The sequence below is a fragment of the Corvus cornix genome, chromosome 4 (assembly GCF_000738735.6).
Source record: "Corvus cornix cornix isolate S_Up_H32 chromosome 4, ASM73873v5, whole genome shotgun sequence".
NCBI classification, from domain to species: Eukaryota; Metazoa; Chordata; class Aves; order Passeriformes; family Corvidae; genus Corvus; species Corvus cornix.
The window spans coordinates 36,740,355-36,763,202 of NC_046334.1; the positions used below are offsets into that span (position 1 = coordinate 36,740,355).

Genomic DNA, 22,848 nt, shown 5'->3' on the forward strand with positions numbered 1-22,848 from the left:
TTTTCTCTTTTCATGGCTTATAACAACCCTATTTATAAATGGGTTTGAGCTGACTCTGTTTCATATTTGACCTATATAATGTTAAAATTCTTTATATGTTGTGATCACTTTTTTGTTGATGTTTGTGAGCGTAGTGCTTTTGGCTGGGATAGAGTTAATGTTCTCCACAGTAGCTTGCATGGTGCTATGTTTAGTATTTGTGACCAAAACTGTGTTGATAACACAGAACTGTTTTTATTATTGCTGAGCAGTGCTTACACAGAGTCAAGGTCCTTTCTATTTCTGTCCTAATGAACTTGAGAGTATTGTGCTGCATGTGAAGAGTTTATTGACCTATCCTTCTTACCTATTCAAAAGTGGGTACTCCTTGACTTCAATGAATAATCTGTTTGCATGGAAAATATTCACATGACAGCATATGAGTAGCTACAACATAAGATAGCGCAGTGGAATTGTCTGTAAGACAGATGGAATTAAGAACATATAAATGTTATTTTGTTTAAAAGAAATGTAAAACATTACTTTTGTGATCAGTGAACTACTTTTTTTTGTGCTGCAGGTTTTATGAAATCAATAGTTTTGTCCTGTCTAGCAACTCTCCAGAAAAGAGAATTGTATTATTGTAATAACATGTGTAATAGTAGTGAATTTCTATACACCACAGACACAAGGAATCCTTCTACCTTAGAAGCTGAATTATTTTGTACAAGTACTTTATTTTTATTTCTCACACTCTCTACTTATTATGTGTTACTTCAGTGGCATTTAAGCAGATTAACTTTACCTTTCAGATTTGAGTACACATGCATAATACTTGTACCTTTCCCAAGTAGAACCGGTGTTATATAAATCAGAAACTTCCTAAAACTGTGTGTTACTCAAGAAAACTATGCAGTTTTCCCAGGCTGAGGCATCTTTCTCCATACCTTCTTACAAAAGTTGTGTCAACTCTACTTAATTAGCATTGACGTGATATCAACTGGCAATTGTACAGGCTGTTCAGAGACCTTTGTGTTGCAATGTGGTGTTCCTATTCATTGTGGGATGACTCTGCACTACTGGCCTCCATCATAACAAATTAAACTTTAACCCATTCACGTTCTGGAAATAACGGGGTTTGCCAGGTACCACTACACTTCTGCGTAGGAGTAGAAACCTTTGTGGAAAGGTTGCAGCTTGGATAATTTAATGAGGAAAGACTGTAACCATTTTAGGATTTCTGGATAAATAGTTCTGAGACAATAATTAACAACATCTATATACACACAACACAGTTCACATTGTTGAGCCTGGAGTGAGAAATATGGGAAAGAAGAACAGTTGAGAGAAATGAGAATTCACTTTTCTTTATGCTGAAGATATATCAGATTATTATTAAGGTAGAAAAAGGATCAGAAAATTGCAAGACAATTTATTATTGAGCTCCCAGGCAGATGGAGTCTATTGTGTTTTTTCTTCTACTCTAAAGAGTAGATTAATACCTTCCAGTTAAATGTACATTTCAGAGTGGGAACATTCTTGTGGCCTTGCGAAAGCCAGACTTGAGGTGATGCATAGTTAGACTCTCCTTTGTGGGAATCCTGAATTAATCACAAAATACTTATGGAGAAAACAATGCAGATATCCAGCATCCTGTAAGACTGAACAGTGCTGCTCAAATTCTTTTTATATGGTCTATTTTCATTCATTTAGTTCTGCATAAAATGGTACTGCTATGTGAAAAGGATATAAGCATTATACTCCCCCTCTTTCTGTTGTGTAATAAACCTTCACATTGCTTTTAGTTTGGAAATTTAAAGTACATTAGTCAGTTACTAATTATTTATTAAACAGAATAGTTGGCAGTGTAAGTTATTTTGGAAGTTTTCATCACTGTGCTGGTTCTCAGGGTATCTCACACTAACTGCGAGAAATTTTCGTTTACTTTTAGAGCACTTGGCGGCCTCTCTGCTGTCTCTATTTTTTTGACACTCAGCTGTGACATGGCCTGCATCTCTGTCCCAATACTATTAGTTCAGATGCAAACAATGAGGAATTATTTAGTATAATCCACTGAGCTGGAATCCAGTACAACAGGATGAAGTCTGTAAAATAAAATTCAGATTTGAATATATGAAAGCTTCTTGAGAGTGAAATCTATGAAGAAAGGGACATTTGGTAGAAGTTGTGGAAATTCCAACATGGTAGATTTTTATAGAAAAAGCAATCTTGTCTGGAAAGTGCTGTCTATATTGAGATATGCTGGATGATCTAACCCAGCAGCATCTGTCTAGGTTTTTTTTGGAATGGCATAGAAGGATTGGATACAAAAGATATGGAGAAAATTTAACTTTGAAATCCTATATTACTGTTCTAATCATCTGATGTGATAAGACCCAGCAACAAGAGAAACATGAGCTTGTATTAAGGTGAACTGCTAAATTATAACTCTCTCCAAAGTTTCACCTAAATCCTTCTGCTAGGTTGCTTATTTCTCACTCAATACAAGAACACTTTTTCACTGTAACTTTTCCCAAATTTTTTGAAAACTATGAATTTTTAACCACAGATTTTATTCACGTAACCTCAGGTATCAGTGAATAACATTTTTTAAGTTTTGATGGAGAAAGTTACATGAGTTTGCAAAGGATGATATTATTATAAAGCTTATTTAAGCTTATTTTATGCTTAATTTTCTTTTCAGTTTTCCCAGTGGAAATACTCAACATTCATGTTGAAAAAGCTCCTTTTTCAATTTTCTTTTTCAAATCACATTTGAGATTACTTAGAAGAAGACATGACTTCTTACATGTAAACAAAGCACTAGAGCTGTGGAAAAAAAGTTAAATTGTTCTTTTGGTTGGTTTCATGTCATGCCTTAAGAGTTAGATGCGTTTTAGGAAGATCTCAATGACTTTTCCAAATTGTGTTGTCTGGTGCTGGGAAGCAGGCCAGGTTCACTTATAAAGTAGAGAGTGTGAAGGAATCTATTTTGATATTGCTCATACATTTCCATAGAAAGTTGTGTAATAATATCTGAATAAATTCTGAAATTTTTATGAAGGCCAAATACATTGCATAATTTGAACAACGTTGATATGTCCTGAGGGTGGTTGTAGAGTAGAAACCTGGTACAATTTGTTTCTGTATGCTGCCACTGGCAATCCTGCATTAGAAGTGTGTGTTTTGGCTGGGGAAAGAATGGGGTTTTATTGTTAGGCAATAAAATTGAGTAAGAGATGGGATCTTGTTCTGCGATGGAGAAATGTTGTCTTGGAGATTTTCTTTGAAAAGAGGTGGTCAAGAATATGCTAGGTGGTCAAGAATTTTCATGTAAACATCAAAGCCAAAGGACTAAAGAACAGGCTGCTGCTTTGTAGAGGTAACAACATTATTTGTATTTTTTTTATAGTTGTTTTGATGTTAGTTATCTTCTAGACATAAATCAGGTTCAGAGGGTGGGAACAGCTGTCCATGTTGATAGGGATATCTTGTTACTGTTGCCTGCTTTCTTCTGACAGTGATAGTGACTGCTATCAGAAACAGGATATGGAAGTTTGACAATTCCTGTGTACCCTCATATATCTACTGTTTACGTAAATCGGAGGGAAATACTTTCACTCTGCATTGCTTGTAGCTTTGATGGAGAAAAGATCCAAGAAGACTAAATGAAAAGCCTGTGTGCCAGAAAAGAGCTTCATTAAACATGCAGGAGAAGCTGCATGCATTTCAGACATGTAACTTTTTTACTAATTTTTCTTTCCTCACCCTGTAGGAGGATGGAGCACAAAATACTTTTCCATTTGGGGATTTCATAACAATTTTGATCTCTGTTTTTCTGTTTAAAAAAATCCAAACACTGTAAAATAGCTGCTGAATATTCCCACTAATGTACTCTGCCTGACTGTAGTCAGTTTTGGTGCTCAGGGTCTGCCCTGTTTATGGTGACAGAAATTGATAGATTTTCCAAGTTTATTGGATTTGTTTCAGTATAAATTTATTATCCTACATTGCATTGCATTCCACTTTTTTTTTTCAATGTGGAAGTGTTTTAGGAAAAAGAACGAGATTAGAGTAACTACTATACAGAGTGTTCCCAAAAAGCCCAGCAAACAAAAGGAAGCCAAGATTGCGACAGATAAGGAATGTCATTACGAACATAGCTGAGGGCTATTCTGACTTGTGGACATAAATGCAGGAAGCAGTTTTCCTCCTGGATCCTTTTTAAATAAAGGAACAAAATAGAAGTCTGATGATTGCAGGTATAGTGCGTGGGAGATACTGGAAGGTCATATAAATGTCTGGGCAATAGGATGAAGGTGCATGTATATGAATTCACAACTCCTAACTATTATATTTTCTTAGGATGTTACCACTAATTCACCAGCATCTGTGATGAAATTATATAACTTCTTAATAGTACTTCCTTTCTTAACAGTCAAATAATGTGATAGGATGTCCCTGTTCTTATGCTCTGAACAGTATGTCCGCAGAATTGCTTAGAAAAACTCTTCAATTTTGTTTCCGTTATGTCAACTACAAGAACTACATGCAGAAGCTTTAGGCATTTTAATAATTAACTGAAGAGCTGTCAGGATTGATTAAAAATCTCAGACAAACACCATGTACATGAAACAAATTAACCCTGCTGAGATAATAAATGAAAAAAAAATATTTTCCAGAACACTACCTTCTTCTTTAGTACAGATTAAATAGTGTATATGTTTATCTCTACATGTACATTTTATATCTTTATGGGTGTTTTTTTCTATGATTAATGGGTAATTACCAGTTTTTATTTACAGCAAAACCAGCAGTACTCTCACTTCTTTCTTATAAGTATTTGTTATTTTTGTTTGTATATTATATGCATGCTCTTAATCTCTCTATAAATATGTTCTTTAAAAGGACTTTTTTTGGTGCTAAAATTTAGTTGTGAATTTTGCTATTGTGTTATTGACTCAACTACATTTTTCAGTTGTATTTCACAGTTAATTCTTGCAAATTAAAATTGACGTCATATTCAGCAAAAAAAAATATAGTTTATTGCTTCTCTGGCCATCTCATTTTCCAGTTGCATATTTCCTGCAGTTCACTGATTTTTCCTGATTTTTTTTTAAATTTATATTTTATCTGTAAAAATTTCCCCCTTACTCTTTATTCTGCATTTTAAATTAATTATTTCCCAAATCTTTGTTTGTACTGAACCCTGAGGTCAAACCAACTGCCTCCATTTTAGATTCAGACAAGCATCTTCCAGAACAAACAGAAGTGAAATTCTGGTGACATAAACAATTTACACATTACAGGAACTCTACCTTTAAAATTCAACCTGCAAATTGAGGTTCTTAGAATATGAAATTGCAACACTTAGAGTGAAATAGTCTTCTGTGTGGTAGATGGGAAAGAGGTTGATGTTGGTGGTAATGCAGGTTGTTTCACTTCTCAGTGTTTCCTAAAGAAAGTGTTGTTTTGCTTTCCTCCACTAATTAAGTGCTTGCTAGGTGCAAAGAGCAGCACTTGTTGCATAAAAAGGATGGTTAAAGTGGTTAAAGAGCTACCCAGAAGCTTGTCACAGTGCTCCATAGCCACCAAGTGCCCATATGAATTTGTCTGTACAAAATACTATCTCCTTTAAAGAAAATTGTAAAAGCTCATAGACTTCTTGAAGGTAGGACTTAATCTTTAATGTCTTCCTGTCTCAGGTGCTCCACTGTAAATTGTGGTCATTCATTTCTGCGCAATCAAGCATAGAAAATAAAGAGTAGGCTTCATTCATGTGAGAATAGGAACCATAGTAAAACATAACATAGCAGTGCAGAATGTGATTACAAGGCTGGGCTTTCTAAAATCTATTTAATTTTGCTTAAATTTCTCTCTGTCTGGATTCCCCAACAAAATTATGGATAGTACAAAGAAAAATTATGAAGTAATTAGCATTCCAGAAATCATACAGTGGACTCTGGGGGAAAGCAAGCAAGCACATTAAGTAATACATATTTCATTTCATTAGAGGTTAGAAATTGTGTTGTTCAGTATAAAAACAAAAGCTGACAGTTAACAATTTTTATCTCAAGTGAAGAAAATCCTGTAAGTTGAATCAGTTGAATTAAAAAAATTAAGCTTAGTTAATATGGGCCATTAACTTAAGAGTTCGACTCGATCATCCATCTGGGTGCCTTCCAACTCAGAGATTCTGTGGTCTGATGCACATTAGAAGGGTGGAAAGTTGGCTTCAATGGCTCTAGCTCTAGGCTGCTTTTCCTAGAAGAGGCTCAGCTACTTAACCCATATTCAGCAAAAGTTTTATTTCTGAAAAAGGGGTTCTTGGTAAGTGTCTTCTTGTTAAGAGAAATATTTTTGGTTTTGTTGTGGTATTAGTAATGTAAAGGTTTAGGGGCTGTGTCAGAACATGAGCTGAGTAAGAGACAAAACCAGAAAGCATGTGCAATATTTCTATTGTAATTTCTGGTGTTATTTGGAATTTCAATTTTATTTGTTATGACCTCCATTTTTCAGTCTGTTTTCTAGTTAGATTTGTAAGTCCCTTTGCCAATCCCAGACAGAAGCTGCTGGTTCTAACTTCTGCAAGTTCCTCTTCTTTAGTAAGGGCATTTTGAGGAAGTGGTTTAGCATCGATGTCAGTGGTTTGATAGATCCAAGGACAGAATAAAAGGCTCCAACAAGTTCTGGGAAAAAAGAGGCACTTGAATGTGGTGTAGCAAAAAAATAGGAGAAGGAAAGAGGTTGCCTGCTCCCGTAAAGACAAACCCTTTTTCATGTTCTAGTTCTGTCTTTGGCTGAGAAGGACTTGGTAGAAGACGGAGAGGACAGTCTGCCACTGCCTAAAAACCACATAGTACTTCATCAGTTTTCCCTGGTTTCCCATACACACTCAAAGAAGGTCATTTCTGCCAACCTTATAACAGGAAGTCAGGATTTATAATGAATGTAATTTTTCTGAACCAAACTTTTTTTACTCAAACTAGGGCTACTGATTTTACACTGTACTATTTCTTCTGGGAATAAATTTCACATGGAAATGTCCCAGAAAGCAGGAAATTCTCAAGGCATTTTACTTGCAATGTTTCTCTCCATCTTTTCTTTATATTTGGTTCGTAGGACTTTCAAACTCTTCTGTAGCATTGGCTGGTGCAAGGTTTCTAGTGAGACATTCATATTTACTAAAAAATGGTTTCATGGTGTACTAGAAATCACAGTTCTTTTGGAAATTAATGATACATGGAATTCTGTGATTCAGAACATGCAAGTGCAGAGAAATGAAAGACATTTTTTTTTTTTTAATAACAAGCTAGCAACAGACAGCTAAAAGGCAGAGAAAAAAACCTGAAGCTAAAAGAAAAAAAAATATAAATGTACAATTTCATTCCCTCAGAATTTCAGCAGCTATAAATTGGCAAATGTCATTTATGGTTTAGAAATGAAATATTTAGTTAATCCAATAGGCTTTTCTCCTCAGGCCAACTGTATGAAAGAAAAGCAGAACATGCAAGCCTGATCATGTGCTTATGAACATCTTTCTGCATGATCAGGATGTGGATTTGCTAGTCATCGTTGTGCCTCCGTGAGCCACACCAGTGCTGATGTCAGTGCTCCCTAGTGATATGAACTGGCTCAACCTTCTGAAAGTTGTCACACATATTGTGAGGTACAAAGACTGTTGGATTACTGTGGCGCTTTGCCGGCAGCTGGCTTGTTTAGAGGAACAAGTCATTGAGGAAGCTTGTAACAGGACCACATGGGATGAATATCTGGCAGTGAGGGAACAGGGGCAGTATGGGCATAGGCAGGTTCTTGATTCCACTGTCTGTTCCCTTTTAACCTGTCATTCTAAATCTCAATACTATCTGTGTATTTAAGCATGTCTTCCAAAGCTGTGGCTTTTCAGTAAGCTCACTTTTGTTGCTTTTTTTTTTTACACAAGAAACAGAAGGTGGTGAACTTTTGTTGCATTTTTTCTCATGGAGACTGTGTAGTAGAAGTGATTACCTGTGAGATGGGAAAAACTCCAATGCACACTTACTGAGTTATCTCAAGTATGTTCCTTATTGAAATAACTTAGGAATCACAGTGTTTGTACTACAGGTCACATGTTTATTACTACATATTGCCACAAATGATAGCAGAAACATGGTAATTCAGCCTTTTTATTGATGCCTTCTCCTGGTCTTAAAATCAAGAATCAGACACGGTTAGAAGGGAAAAAGGGATTTTACCTTGGTATTTATTTTAAGGATCCTTAGGTGCACTACGTCCAGGTGGAATGTGCTGAAATTCACACCTCAATGCACACCCCTGATAGATCTGGTATAACATTATAGGTTTTACTAATTAGCAATTAGCATATCTATCAAAAATTCCCCAATGAGAGGCTCGAGTGAGCCACCCTGCCCAAGGAACCTTCCCCTGGATGGTTCTATCTTGGTTTACAGAATGTGTTCTGGAGAGGACCTTGGGGTCTGGGGCGCACTGATCCCTAGCTACGAAGCTTCTAAAATGTTTAGTCTCTCAGCTTGACAAACAAGTCCAAGAATGGAGGCTAAAAAGCACTAAGAATACAGAAGTTATAAAAAGGTATAAAAGATGTATAAAAGAAAAGGTAAAGAATCATCATGGCATCATTATAAAGCTTCATTCATAGTAATGCAATGTGACCTTCAAAAACCTGTCTGGCTACTTCAAATGTTTACAAGAGTAGGGAATGTTTGGTGTGCTGTTATATAGATGTTTTTAAATATTAATAGAAAGAAGGTTATCTTTCAACTCTTTACCCAATCAGTTTCTTTCCTTCTAAAAGACATTGTACTTAGAAGACTAATCTGTTTGCAATGTAGTATAATAAATGTATGACAACTAGTGTTCACGAGAAAATAGAAATAATATTTGAGTATCAGTTCCTAGTTAAAGAATAAAATTGCTACACCTGCACAATAGGGTAGTCACAGCACTTAGTTTTGCAGGGTCAAAGTGAGTGTCAGCTCCAAAGACGTCATGGATTCTTGAGAAAAAAACCAATATGAGTTCAGGCCAATAATGGTAGAAATACTTTCTATGGTGATACAGGATACAGTACCTTTGAAACAGAAGTATTTTGCCCTCACCTCCCTAGCTGCAAAGGAAAATAATGTTAGTAATTGCATCTAATACTCCTAGTCTGAAACAGACTAAAAAAATTCAGTACTCTGTCTATCACTGACAATAAAATTTTCATATGATGTGGTTTTTATCTTTTGGATAAAATGAAATTTCTGGGTTTCCCCTTAATGCTAAAATAAAATTAAAAGCCTTTTCAACATGATGCTGGCATATAAAACAATATTTTCTTAGAAATTAAAGGGAAATTAGAGGTATGAGAATATATAACTAATTTAGAATTTGATGTTTTTATGTGAGCCTTACTAAAGTAATCTCATTTACTTAATAGTCTTTTCCAGCCTTAATAATTTTGTGATTCTATAATTTGCCTTCCATTTTAAAAATTGTCTGCTTTTGTAAAGACAAAAAGTGCTGTATCTCTGTAAATTATGCAGCAGGGTCCTCTGAGCGTAAGTTTCTTCCCTAGCCCTTCAGTCCATTTTTCCAGCTTGCCTTCTAAGCTTGGAAATGTGTTTTTTTGATATGATTTGCAAACTGTGTAATTAGGACCACCAGGGGATGCATTTGCTGCATAGTCCAGATCAGCTGAACAATTCCTTCTGATACACAGCCCGAGAAATAGGGTGAGGAAGGCAGGTACAGTAAACTCCCCAGACCTCCTTCTGGGCAGAATTGATGTTGGAGGGATACACAACCATTCAGATTATTCTAGTCCACCCCAGTCTGTCATGTCTAGAGTTCCCTTAATGTAGCAGCATATCATGGCCTAAGAAGCCCTTTGATATGTTAGATACCTCCCCTCTACAACGAATTCGAGGCCAGTGTAGGACGAGCCCCTCCTTGTCTCAGACTAGGTTAGATGTGTTCTTTCTGTTCACCAAGAGTAACTCAGAAGCAATGAAAACATTGTGTGTGGTGCCCTCATGCTGCTAGCAGCACTGGTTTTTTTTCTACCATAAACAGAAATTTCCCTTTAATTGGGATGTGCACATGGAATTAGAACCTCTGCTGTTTCAGGCAGAGGCCAGCCTCACAAATGGTGTCAGGTTTCTGTGTATTTTTTGCCTTCCCTTTACACTACAGTTAGCAGTGTTATCAGTTACTCATTATGAGATAAAAGCCTGCAGCCCATTCTTCTGTGTGTAATTTCTAAACTCTGGATCTGGTCGTGGGAAATAGAACTGTGCAGCCACGCTCAGTGATTACAAGAGAAACCAAGAAAAGGAAAAAAAGGATAAAAGTTTATTTCTTTTTAGGAAGAAAATTCCTAGCCATACACTGTCACTGTATGGTGGATCTTTATGCCATCGCTTGCCACCATTTGACATGAGCTATTTGTTGACAGATTAGCACTCAAACAGGTTGTGGGGTGATATGGTGGTCTGAAAATGAGTAGTCCCAGAAGCACCATATTATAGCCCATCTAGAGGGTGTTAAAAAAGCAATGTGCAGAACCACAGAACAGGCCATGTTGGAAGGGACATTGAAAAACCATCTGGTCCAACCTTTAATAGGAAATGGAGCATAGATGAGATTATCCAAATACTCTAAAACATCATAGAGCTCTTTGTCCCAGAGGAGATGCCCCTAAGAAGGCTTTCCTGCAGCTTTCATGGATTCTTGCCCATCTCCTTATCCTTTTTTCTCTTGACTGGTACTGACACACATTCTTCCCTCCTAAGAATTTTGACACTTCACCTCTCAGGCTGTGGACTGATCTACAGCCAGTAGGTGACAAATTTCTTTTCAAGTTCTTCTCTCTTTAGTCATCTGATTGTGTTTCACCAGAATTCAAGTGAAACTTCTCCAGTACCAGTCTGATTCTCAAGAGCAGGGGAAACACTCTGATTCTGTGTCCTCTAAGGTGATCTCAGGCTCTACAGAGTCACTTCCTTGATGGCTACTTTTACTTCACCTTCAGATCTTTGACCCTACCTCAAAGTGTAAAAAGATGAAGTTTTAAGTGTGGAAAGGTCAAATATGAAAAATAGTGTAATTTCATTTCAGCCTGGCACTAACAGAACATGAAATTAAAAACAATGCTTTACTTGATAAGGAAGAACTTATTGCATGTAGAGAGGCCGCAGTCCTCAACTATCAAATGTTCTATCTGAAACCACATCATTTAGAACAGGAAACTCAGAAAAATATGTTTCCTCCAGATCAAGTTGACGTAATGGTGTATATAAGGTAATTAATATTCTGGATTTCAAACTGGCCTAATGGAATCCTCTGAGGCAAAATGATACAAGAAAGCAAACAAAACATTTCCTTTCTTTTTCCAGAGAAAGATAAATAGGAATATCTAAGCGAGTCGTGACAAGCTTTAAAATCTGATATGAAATTTGATTGTATTATATCACCTAAACAGGATGAGAGAGTTGTTGAGAGTTGGTTGTTCCACTAAATAAACCTTACTTAGGAGCAAAAAAGTAACAGTTGGTGACCAGAAACTCTTTCAATCCACAGCTAAATTGTGGTGTATCAGACTAGGAAGTTTAAAAAGCCTAACCATTTTCTAGATGTTAGAGGAAGCAAAACAAATCATCACTCAAAGTGTTTATTGTTTGAGACATTTAGTTAGGAATGAACTCTCAGAGGCATAAAATCTGCAGGAAAATAGTAGAATGAATCTCTGAATGGTGGAGACCAATTATTTCGGTATTGCATCCAACTTTAGCTCAAAGAGCAAACAGATGTGCTTGAAGTGTATTACCCTTTCCACTGTCCTTTCCCTAATTCGATTAAGTAGATGGAGAGAAAGAGCAAGAGACAAGGTGCTTTCTCTCTCCACATAGGGATGGCTATTGATATGCAGCAGGCTGAAGTTGATGGTTCTTGTGACTAATTGATTAAATTTGCTCTTTCAGTATATCTACCAGCTTCTCCTAGAAGATACACTATCCTCATGGATTTTAAGTCTGTTCTAAACAAAAGTGTGATGTAAGGCAAGAAGTTTGTGTTTTACCAGCTTCAAGTTCTTGCCTTTTCTTTGACCGCCAAGTTAGAGGGTGGTGCAGGATGTAAAAAAATACACTGATCTCCACTGGATTTAATGAGTACAGTTTTAAAACTAATTTTATACAAATTTATCACTCTATTTATTTTTTTGATATGTGAGTGGAATTATGTATCCAACAAGAGATATGCAAACCCCTCAAAAGCTGCCAAAGAATACAAGTTACACAACCAAGCATGTCACAGGCTGACTTAGTGACTCACATCTTGGCAGCTGCCCTGTAAACAAAGCTACTGAATTGGTTTGAATCTGTCTAATCATAGAACCTTTTATGCAGCTCACTTTCAAAGACATGCTGTAAAGAATTACTAGAGAGTGAAAATTTGATCAAAATGCATGAGTTACTAATTATTTGAAAAAATTAGAGTAGGCTTTAGAAATTCGATTATAATAGTTTTATTTCAGTCTCTGAGTTTTAATCAGATATGAATTCATACTAAACCTAAACCAAAGATTTGCAAATCCAAATGCATTCTCTTAGTAATTTGTATTTCTGCTTTGGGAGTGAGCCAATCACCGGTGCCAGAGCTTCTGATCACCTGAAGAACTTTTTGAATATCAGGTAAATATTGAGGATCCAGTAGACATAATTGCTTTACAGGTGATTAGAGTCCTGCTTATATATTCTAAGTGCTGGAATGCAAGGAAAAAAAGTAAAGTAAAAAATTAGAAACCAATAACTATGATTCTGCAGGTCAGATTTTTCCTCAAAGTTGTAGTATTATGGAGGTAGCCAAGTTCCAAGACAGGGTAGTCATGTTGATTATTAGCAGTTATTTGCCAGTTTATAGAAGTGTAAAATGTCTTTATACTCCAGAGCTCAATAGCAATGAGTGTTAAGCATTAATAGCTGAGGATACTTTTGCTTGACCACAAGCCCCCTTTAGAAAATCCCAATAAATACTGAAAATTTAGAATGATTACTATACTATATTGCTACAGTCTTTATAGGTAGATTTGTGCTAATCTGCACCTGTGAGTGTAAAATCTCATCTTTCTCTTTTCATTTCTTCTGGAATGTAGGTTTTTTGACTTTCAGAACTGAGGACACAGTCACCTCTGCCTGGAGAGGAGCGAAAAGTATTTGTGGTCAATTTGGCTAAACATTAGCATTTCATTTAGAAATTGACTAAGAATTCAGTTTATGCGTATTTTCAACTACTTTTAGCAAATCTTCACAGTTTGTCACATGCTCTGGGGCAGCATTTACTGTTAGATAGTTCCTAAGTCCGTGTAAATTACCAATTTCTTCTGCATTTTCTCCAGAATTGTGCAGTTCAGAAGCTGTGATCCAATACATATGGAGATGAATTTTAATTTTCTGGGATAGGCCAAAAATGACTTTTAACTGAATGTTTGTTTGAATATCCAGAGATTAAGGGATACTGGAAGCAAAGAGCTGACAAACAAAGACAGCTAATGCAGCTCACTTTTATCCAGAAAGTGGAGAACAATGCCTTGCGGGAGGGAGGTCTTGGAGAGAGGCAGAAAATTCCATCTTCTTTCTTTGGGGGATTCTGGCATAGTTTTCACCTTCCCTGACTACAAGGGCTGTCCAAAATTCTTAGTCTTCACAGGAAGATTTGGCAAAGAAGGAAAACTCCATCAAGACCAATTTGCAGTTAATGCAGTTAATGCCTCGCTACTGTAATGTTATGCCATTATTTTTTGTCTAGCGCAGAGACTTGAACACAGATTCAGCTGACTTGTAGGCTGGTTCAGGCTCACTGAAGTTGATGCCATCTTAGCATTTCCCTGAAGCTTAGCATGCAAATACTGCTTTAAATACAGATGTTTTCCCAACATGACAAATGTTTCAGTGCTGAAGTGTCATTTAATTAAAAAACAAAAGTGTTTTCTTATAAATGCAGAACCAAGACTTGAAATTTACAGAAATTAAGCACATTTACTTTATTTGATTATGATTGCTCTGCAAGCTGTTGCTAATTGAAGATGCCAAAACCAAATTCTAATAGGGTTTTAGTCCTTATGTCTGTTAAACAGACTCCACGGATTTCTGTTGGCACCCTGAAGTATTTTAATTTATTCTACAAATGTGTTTTCAGGGCCAAGTGTTTTAAGAAACTCTCATTGGAAATGAAGTTTGAATTTTATTCCAGTGTGTAGAGTGAGTACTGAATCATTTTTGTTCCTTAAAACATTTAAATAATTTTTTTCCTTACAGTACAGTACAATTACAAATTGAGGGAAAAATAGTGGCCAGTAGGAAACTTGCTATCCACACTAATATTTATACAAGATCTTTGTTGTTCATAGGAATGAACCTTACTCCTTCAGCCAGAGTTTGCACCATGTACGTTATAGACAAATATCTGTACTGCAAGATACAGCTATTTATCTTCAGTTCAGATGAGTAGCACCAGCTTTGTACTTTATAGAAACATTTTGTTCTATGTGCTTTTTTCTTGGCTTTTTTTTTTTTTTTTTGAATACTTGACATATTAGACATAATGACAAAGAGTAATGAGGCTACTCAGATGATATATTTGGTGATTTTTGAAGGAACACACTCCCAGAGGTCGGCCTAGTGGCCATATTTTCGATTTTGGCCACACTGTAGCATAATTGTTCTTTTTAAGCAGAACTCACTGTTTTATTCCATCCACAGTTCTGTTAAACAAATGAAATGGCAATGTATGTTCTTTTATGCCTTTTTTGAGTTTTGGCCTTATTGTTTCATTTTGTTTGCCCCTTCTGTAAGTAAAAATTAATCATGCTAGCAGCTCAAACAACAAAAGAAGGAAAACCCATATGAAAAAATGTAAATTTGCCCTGCCCCAAGGTTGGACTAAATGGTGTTAAATATCGTTTCCAACCTAAGTGATTCTATGATTCTAAAGACTCTGTCATGAAATATTTGGGAAGTGTCCCATGTATAGCATCACAAAGCTTACAGTGACTGTGATTATCTGTGATAGTATATAAAATAATAAGAAATTATAATAGATAAGAGCATAGAGTTGCCTCAGCAGGTGGCGTTTGAGTGATACATAATATGTCAAAGATTATACATCAGCTAATGTTTGTTTTTAAAGAGCAAATCTAATTTTAATGTATTTCAGGGGCTGAGAAGAAAAATGAAACTGCAATTCAACTGGGTAAAACATTATCAATAAAATGTAATTTATACAGATTTAATGTTATTGCATGATCTTAAGACACCAAATTTGGGAGATAAACATCACTGAGAAATAATGCTTCACAACTTTTATAAAAGTTACTATCTCCAGGGACATGCATAGATAGTGAATATTGCTCTAGAAGAAAAGATTTCTATTGTATGTGTAGATTGTGAGTGTGTAGTAGGTACATGTATGTAAAGATATATGTGTGTATATACATATATATGTATAAAATAATGCTAGCTGCATTTTCTCTAGTCTTGCATTAATATGTACCATATATAGTAATTCTCTTAAATCAAAATAACAACAATAGTTTTTGATAAGTGCCACCTAATTTGTAAGCATTGCTGATGGCAGTGTATTTAAACAGATTTACAAATGCAGAGAAGGTTAAAAGCTCCATAAAGCAACACTATATGTGTTTGAAGTGAAATTGCCAGAAGGATTTTGTACCAGGAATTTGTTTCATTTTTGTAAGAACTGTTCCAGGATAAGTAGTAGAGAATTCAGTATTCTCTTCCTATCTCTGGGTCTTTCTTCAGAACTGCACTGTTTATGTGTATATGATGTTAACTGCTTGTAGTGTTAATTGCTGAAATAATCCTTCAAGGTCAAATGCTGTACAAGATTCTGAAGTGTTAGTCATTTAAACTAAGTCAGAATATCTAGATGAGCTAAAATACAACTATTTTTTCTGAAGAGTTTTACATTCCTGTATTCCAAAAATATCTTTATTTCCTCTTCACTTCTGTGGGTTTCGTTTGCAGTTGTGGGAAAGTGAACTGAAAGCTATCTATGCACCTTTTTTTTTCTGAAAGCAAGCAGAAGTGTGCTTATTCTCATGTCCTATAGTAAAGAGTTCGAAGCTGTGTGACTGAGAGCCTGATTTCCTATTCTTCTTTCTTTCCTTTCTCAAGATTGTGGTTGCTGAGGAAAGTTTCCATTGCAAAGAAAAAAAAAGCTGCTGAGATACCTTGAGCCATTTCTTTGATGTGGAGCATCATGTGAACTAATAAACTGCCCTTAACAGTTTCTCTGAAATCAGTGAGATGAGTGATGTCTTAAGTGAATATGTTCTTGGTGGAACAGCTGAAGAAGAACAGCTGTGTTTTGGTGTAGCTGGAGTGTAGTTCACTTCTGAAATGCTTGTGTTTATGGTAGTCCAATGTAAAGATGCAGAGAAGGAGTTGGCCGGGTCAGGGTGACAAATAAGGGATTAGATAGATCTTTTGCATTCTTCTTGGATGTCACTACAATAAGTCTCTGCTTGATGAGGCTAAATCTAGAGCCTTCAACCATTCAGATTTCCTGGACCAGATGTCAGACCTGTCACCAGATGATCATCCTGTCCTGTGTAGCCTCTTTTCTGTGTGAAAGGAGGAGGGCTAGGAACCCTCTGATGTGGAAGGGAAAGCTGAAAAAGGGCAATTCTTGTAGCAAGAAATCAATTCCACCTCTGCAGTAGTAATACTCTCTCTAAAGTTTGCCCAGCAGATGCCAGCAGTGAATTAATACAGAGCTTGTAAAAAATAAAAGGACCTGAATATCTAACTGCTTCAAATGCTTCTCTGCTGAATGATTGCTTGAAATAGTTCAATTCTTTTCATTAAGATTTATTGTTACTGTGAAGATCCTGATTTTATCCTCTGAATCCCTGAGAGAATAGTGTGTTAGACTGTCTCTATATAAATCAGAAAACATTCAGATTTAAATTTGGGCCACAGTGGATAGCAAAGGCCTTTCACTTAAACAGTGGGGTTAAGTTACTTAAAGATGTTCCAGGTTTAGCCTCTTTGCACCTTATTTTTACCTGATCTCTTCCTGTTTACTGTCTCCATCAGAGTAGGAGCATAACTCTTCTTGTTTACTGTCCCTTTCTGTTTTAATTTTAAATTTGACCTGACATTAAGCTGTTCCTTTCTGTACTGGAGGGGAAAAAAAAAAATCTAAGTCATATGGTATTATCCTTCACTTTCATTGCACCATCTGGATTCCTGGAGCTGGAGCTGAAAACTGTCAACGTCTCTTGACGCAAAGCAAATAGACTTAGCTAAAAGGGAAGTTCAGGCTGGAGAATCATCCTGTAGAAAGTTTAGAGCAGTTCAACACTGGAGGAAGGAAATCATCTGTCAGAAGAGCCCCATCCTGCCCAAAAGCCATAGCATTAGGTATCTAATGCTGTTCCTTTAAAGATTAGTCTCATATTCATGATTTCACTGGAAATATGATTTTGGTTTTATTGAAGTTTATTTTTGGTTCACTGTTTGCAAAGCTTATGTTCCAAAGAAGAGGAAAAGGTTTAGTCTCTCGTATCTGGACTTCCTTAATTTAAGGAAACTTCAAGAAGGATTTGTTACTCCATGGTTCACCCCGTCAGTAACAAAATTGATACACACATGATTTTATGGCACTCAGAATACAGGCTAATTCCAGGTCATTCTGAGCTCTACAGAATGCAATGAATTATCCACATAATTATGTGGATTATGTACCTCGTAAGTGCCTTGAATCAAAGCATTAAAGAATACAAATAAACTAACACTGTCATGCAAAAAAGCATTTGAAATGCCTTATGATTTGGGCTTTTGTGTAGGATCATAAGCACTGAGAAAAATGGAGTTCATTAGTAATATTTATTTAGTAATATTTATTCTTTAACCCTAAGAAAAATCCTATTTGAAACTCTAAGGACCCTCTGAAAAGTAAACTTGTGTCATGTGGGATTGAGTGTTCAGTCCAAATAATGATCATTATATGATTCTAGAATATTACCTGTTTTTTTTGTGGTCTTGGCAATTAGTGTATCTCATTTAAAATATTTATTTTTCCTTTTGGCTGAGTTTCCCTACAGCACTGGAACAGTTGTCTTTAAAATGATGGTCTCTCAGGCAAAATAAATTAAGTCTTGGAAATATGTCAAGATTTTTAACTGAAGTTTCAAAACAGTCTTTGTGCAAAAAATGAATCTCACTTTCCCCCTTCAACTCGTCTTTCTAACCTACTGCTTCTCTGGTGCTTCTCTCTGTGAATCAAACATATGCTCTCTTTCTTTCTTTCTGACTGGAAGACTTCCAAAGTCTGGGGGGAAGTCTTACAGGAAACTCTTCCAAAACATATGTAGGACTTGTTCTTCCTGTGCAGATAAAATCCTCAGATGTGTTTAAATTCAGACTATCTGAAACTGGAAAGCTGTAATATTTGGTTTGGGGCACTTTTTAATTAAAAGGTATAATTTTGATGGATATTTTTCACATTATGATTTGCATCAAGGATTTTGCTTCACTGTACATATTTCTTTCAGTAAGTTCCAGATGTGCTAATCATTTGAGATTTATCTTAGTTTAACTGTTTCTTTGATTCTGAGGCTTCCTTATCAGATTATCAGATGGAAATCAGTGCAATATATGCCTTTCATGAAGTTTTCTGTATGGCTTTGATTTGAAAACATCTGTCTTTTGAGTTAAAAAATTAATCCGGATGAAAAGACCTATACATATAAGATATGATTTAAATCCTTTCCCAGATACAGGCTTAGATTTTTGAGGTGTCCTGGACTCTAATTGCATGTTTTATGAATCTGATTTTTTCTTGTGTGACTACTGATATACCACATAAATGGAATCTTAGAATAATGCCAATTCATAGAATTATAATTTTATCGAAGTGGAATATTGCAAGTTAATTGAGCAATGACTAAAATGATTAGCTGTAATTAACTTTATATTTCTTTCTTGTTTTCCTCCTTCAGGGAGCATACATTGGACTCCTGGTCTTTTATTACTAACATTATTAAATGATATATTCTTTCACTGATTCCCTGGGAAAGTCAACCCAGCCTGTTTAGCGGACATTTCTTTTGGGGTATCAAGGAGGAAAGATGAGCAAAAACAATCAAACCAGCAATGTATCATCAGCAATATTCCAATCATTCTTTGAAGTGTGTTACTAAGAGAAGCTGCTAAATTACTGTCTTAGTGTGGTGTTTGGTGGTTTCATGTTTTGCATGTTCTATCATCATTATTAAACCTTCCCTCATTTCTAGGCTATGTTGAAATCCTGTTTAACAAGGAGACACTCAGAGGTAGGTGATTATCAGCATTAGGACCTAACTAACACATGCAGACTTCAAGTTTACATCACATCTTTTACACTATTCTGCCATGTATTGGGAAATGCCCTGATGTTAATGAGACAAACATAGAAACTCATACTATCACATCAGATAGTAGTTTTTAATCCAGAGGGGTATACAAATGCTGTCAGGGATGCTAAAGGTGTGGCTAGCATCCTGTGTGCATTCAAAATGGGCTTCAAAAACACTGTTGAATAATAATTAATTAGTATAATTAATTATAATTATTAATAATTAATATTATATTTATTATAATTATATAATTAATAATAATAACCTAACAAAAAATGGAGGCATTGGGAGAATGATGAGCAATTCAAAGTATGGGTTTCTGTTTATTTTCTTCTCCCCACAGACTTATTACTCCCTGACTTCCACAGAAGGTGAGTACTAATGTTTCCACTCTTTCAGTTACAATGCTAAAAAAAAAAAAATCAGTGAAATTAAAGTCAGTACTCCTAAGAAGGGTAAATATTAACTTCCCAGCTTTCCCAGGAGCTATTAAATCTTCTTATGCTATGAGCCTAATTGAATTACCATGCAAAAAATTATTTTTGTTAGGCATGTGACCCATGAAGTATGAAGTTTTTTGCATAAATGTAGCTGAGGATTGACCTGGATTCAGAAGGTCCAGTAGTGCTCAGGAGGTAGGAAGCTCAAATTTTATTTTCATTGCCACTATATGACATGCTACATCTGAGAATATGTACTATGAAAGCAAAAGGCACATGTATAAAACATGATAAAAACCAGATTATTCAGGATTGAATTGACATTTTACTCAATGAAGGCAAGAAATTAAAGGTTTAGAAAATAAGATTTAATGAGCAAGCAAACATTTCAATCAATGCCAAAATATTCATCCTTGTATATACAAAGTGAGAAAATTCACATATATATATTTATTTATAAAAGAAAACAAAAATATGTCTGAACTATTTTATAAATATCTAAAATCCAAGAAGTCAAAAATCTGTACTTTCTTAAATGATATACAACATATTAAGTTGCACATCTATGTGAGGAATGTGAATCTTTTCTGTTCTATTTAACATTTCATAAGAAAAATTAAATTCTTAACTCCTTATGGCTGCATTTGTGATCTCAATTCCTGAACTGAATTCCTGATCTGAAGAATTCAAGATGTAAATAAGTAGGCATGACAGTGAAAAGAATTATAACAAAGTAAGTCAGATCTGCTAAAATATGCTTCGAGTAGGTAGATCAGAACTACCAGAATGAAAAAAAAGTGGCCCCTACTCCTAAATAATAATTAAAAAAGGATTCAGAACAGTGTGTTTATTCTACTAAATAAATACTGTTATTAGTGCTTATAGAATCAGAATAGTGTGGTAACATCTTCCCACAACAGATTTTCTCACCTCTCTCTTTGTTATTAGGATGCAAATGTTTGAACACTGTCACTGATCTAGAAAAAACACTAACCTTTTTTCCCCCAAAATTACTCTTTTCAAAAATTTTTGTATTTAAGAAAAGCCAAAAGTAATTAGCACAAAACAATTATTTATCTCTTTGATGATTTAAAAGGTGTTTGGCCATATTGCTGAAAATGAATTCCTTGGGATACTGTGATCTTCATAACTTCTCCATTTAGAGTATCATCTTCAATTATTGTTATCAATCCCTCAGCAATTATTGATGGGCTGAAAAAAATAGTTATTTCAGAGTCATGATTAGGAACAAGTAAAAAGGACAAGAAACTCAATGTAAACCTATATATCTGAAAATTTAAAAAATTGGCATTTGAGCAAATTTATTTTGAGGAAAGCAGAGGTAGTATGAGTGTTTCAGGAGAGAGATTTTTTTCTCCTCAGTCAGGACATACATCTAAAGTGGCTCCTTTACAAATCATCATTTGTTTACTCTAGTTTCTGATAAATGCCTGTAGACATCCAGCTGCCACTGGGCTTCCTATCAAAGTTTTCTCTGGCAGGGAAATGGGCAGAAGTAATCCTTACACAATCCTCTGCAGCTCTTTACTGTTGAGTTATCCTGTTTCTGTAGCAGAGCTGATATACAAATTAGCATAAAGGATAATTTCACATGCAGTTTGCCGTGGTCAATAGGTGCAAAATATTTTACATAAAGAAAAGTATGGGTGAAACAACACAGACATACAATTTCCTTTGTGCAGAAGTATCTTAGAAGCTAATTGTTAGAAACTAAGAAAATGTTAAAAAATATCACTTTATGCTTGTCATGTTCTCACAGTCTGTCCAAGCCGTCTGCTTTTGGCCTTTTTTGGCGATCCTGTAATGGACCAGGGGCCAGGTAACTCTTTGATCTGATCCGTGGTGGTTGCTATTGTGCTCTTAATCCAGTTTTGTAAGTTCTTGGCCTGATATCTATCTTGGTTCACTTGAAAATTTTGTGAAAATTCAGTGCTAATTATATACCCTGTATCTCAGAACAAGTTTGATTAAATAAATTCATGGGGGAACACCAAGGTCTATTTAAAACTAAAATCACTATATTTAACCTGCAAATTTGATTTGGACTTTGCTGGGAAATGGGACTGCATAAAGGGATATATCACTGTACAGATGGGCAGATGGTGCTCTTAAAATAGCCTTAGATAGCTGCCATTTTTCCTTTGTATACAGGATAACACATTTGGTAGTCTTTTATCTGAGGCAGCATTTGCCTTTTATTTTAATTTTGCTGAAAGTGTGCCTTTGTTCTCCATCAACAAAGTGCAAAACCCCCACTGTGTCTAACTTGACTTACTCCATCACGCCATAGAACTGCATCATATTTTTTATCTCATCTTTGTATGAATAGTATTGTCCCATATTCTCTTCTTTATCTATTGACTGAAGAATTGGTGTGTTGACAAATCCTGGACAAATTGTGTTGAGTCTCACACCGTAGTTATCCATATTAGCAGCTAACTAGAAAAGAGAAAGGGTTATGCATTTGTCATCAACATTTTAAGACAGTATTTTGTCAGCAAGTTTTCAAAGAATGAGATTTACCACAAAGTACTTTTCAGACTTGCTTAGTAAGGAGATTTTGTTACTTCTAACAACTAAGTTTGAAGCACGTTTTCTCTAGTAATCATACTAGATTACTAGAAAAAAACCCACAATTCTTTTGTTAGGAGAACAATTCTACAAGAAATCAAAACTCTTTCCATGCAGCTGCTTTTTTCTAATATTTTTTGTTCTTAGTGCTCTTAGCATGTTGTTAACTGTATTCTAGAGTGATGATATAACTCTTCTAACCAAAAACAAGAAAAAATTCTCCCAAATGTATGCTTCCAATCTTACAGGAGATTTTTTTAATTAAAAGAAAACTCTGAAATAAATAAAATTATCTTTAAGATTCTGTATTTAACTTCCTCACATCAACAGAAATAAAATATGTTCTCTATCCCTACAACTGTAATGCTAAACCTTTCTAGTTGCTCTGTTGTCCCTGCCAAGGTATGAATC

At 35.4% G+C, this 22,848-nt stretch overlaps 1 protein-coding gene across 3 annotated transcripts in view; it reads right to left on the reverse strand.

The window, feature by feature from the left end:
- HPGD (15-hydroxyprostaglandin dehydrogenase) overlaps positions 1–22,848 on the reverse strand; it is a 59,916-nt gene that overhangs the window by 13,756 nt on the left and 23,312 nt on the right. For 2 of the 3 annotated variants that reach the window (XM_010401452.3, XM_019287336.1), the window contains 2 exons: positions 22,142–22,305; positions 20,042–21,057 (listed from right to left, as the gene is read on the reverse strand). The exons of the other annotated variant lie outside the window; for it this stretch is intronic. In XM_010401452.3, the coding sequence (XP_010399754.1) occupies positions 20,919–21,057; positions 22,142–22,305 (303 nt within the window). In that variant the 3' untranslated portion in view covers positions 20,042–20,918. Of the gene's footprint in view, positions 1–20,041; positions 21,058–22,141; positions 22,306–22,848 lie in introns of those variants that run through there. 3 annotated transcript variants of the gene reach the window in all.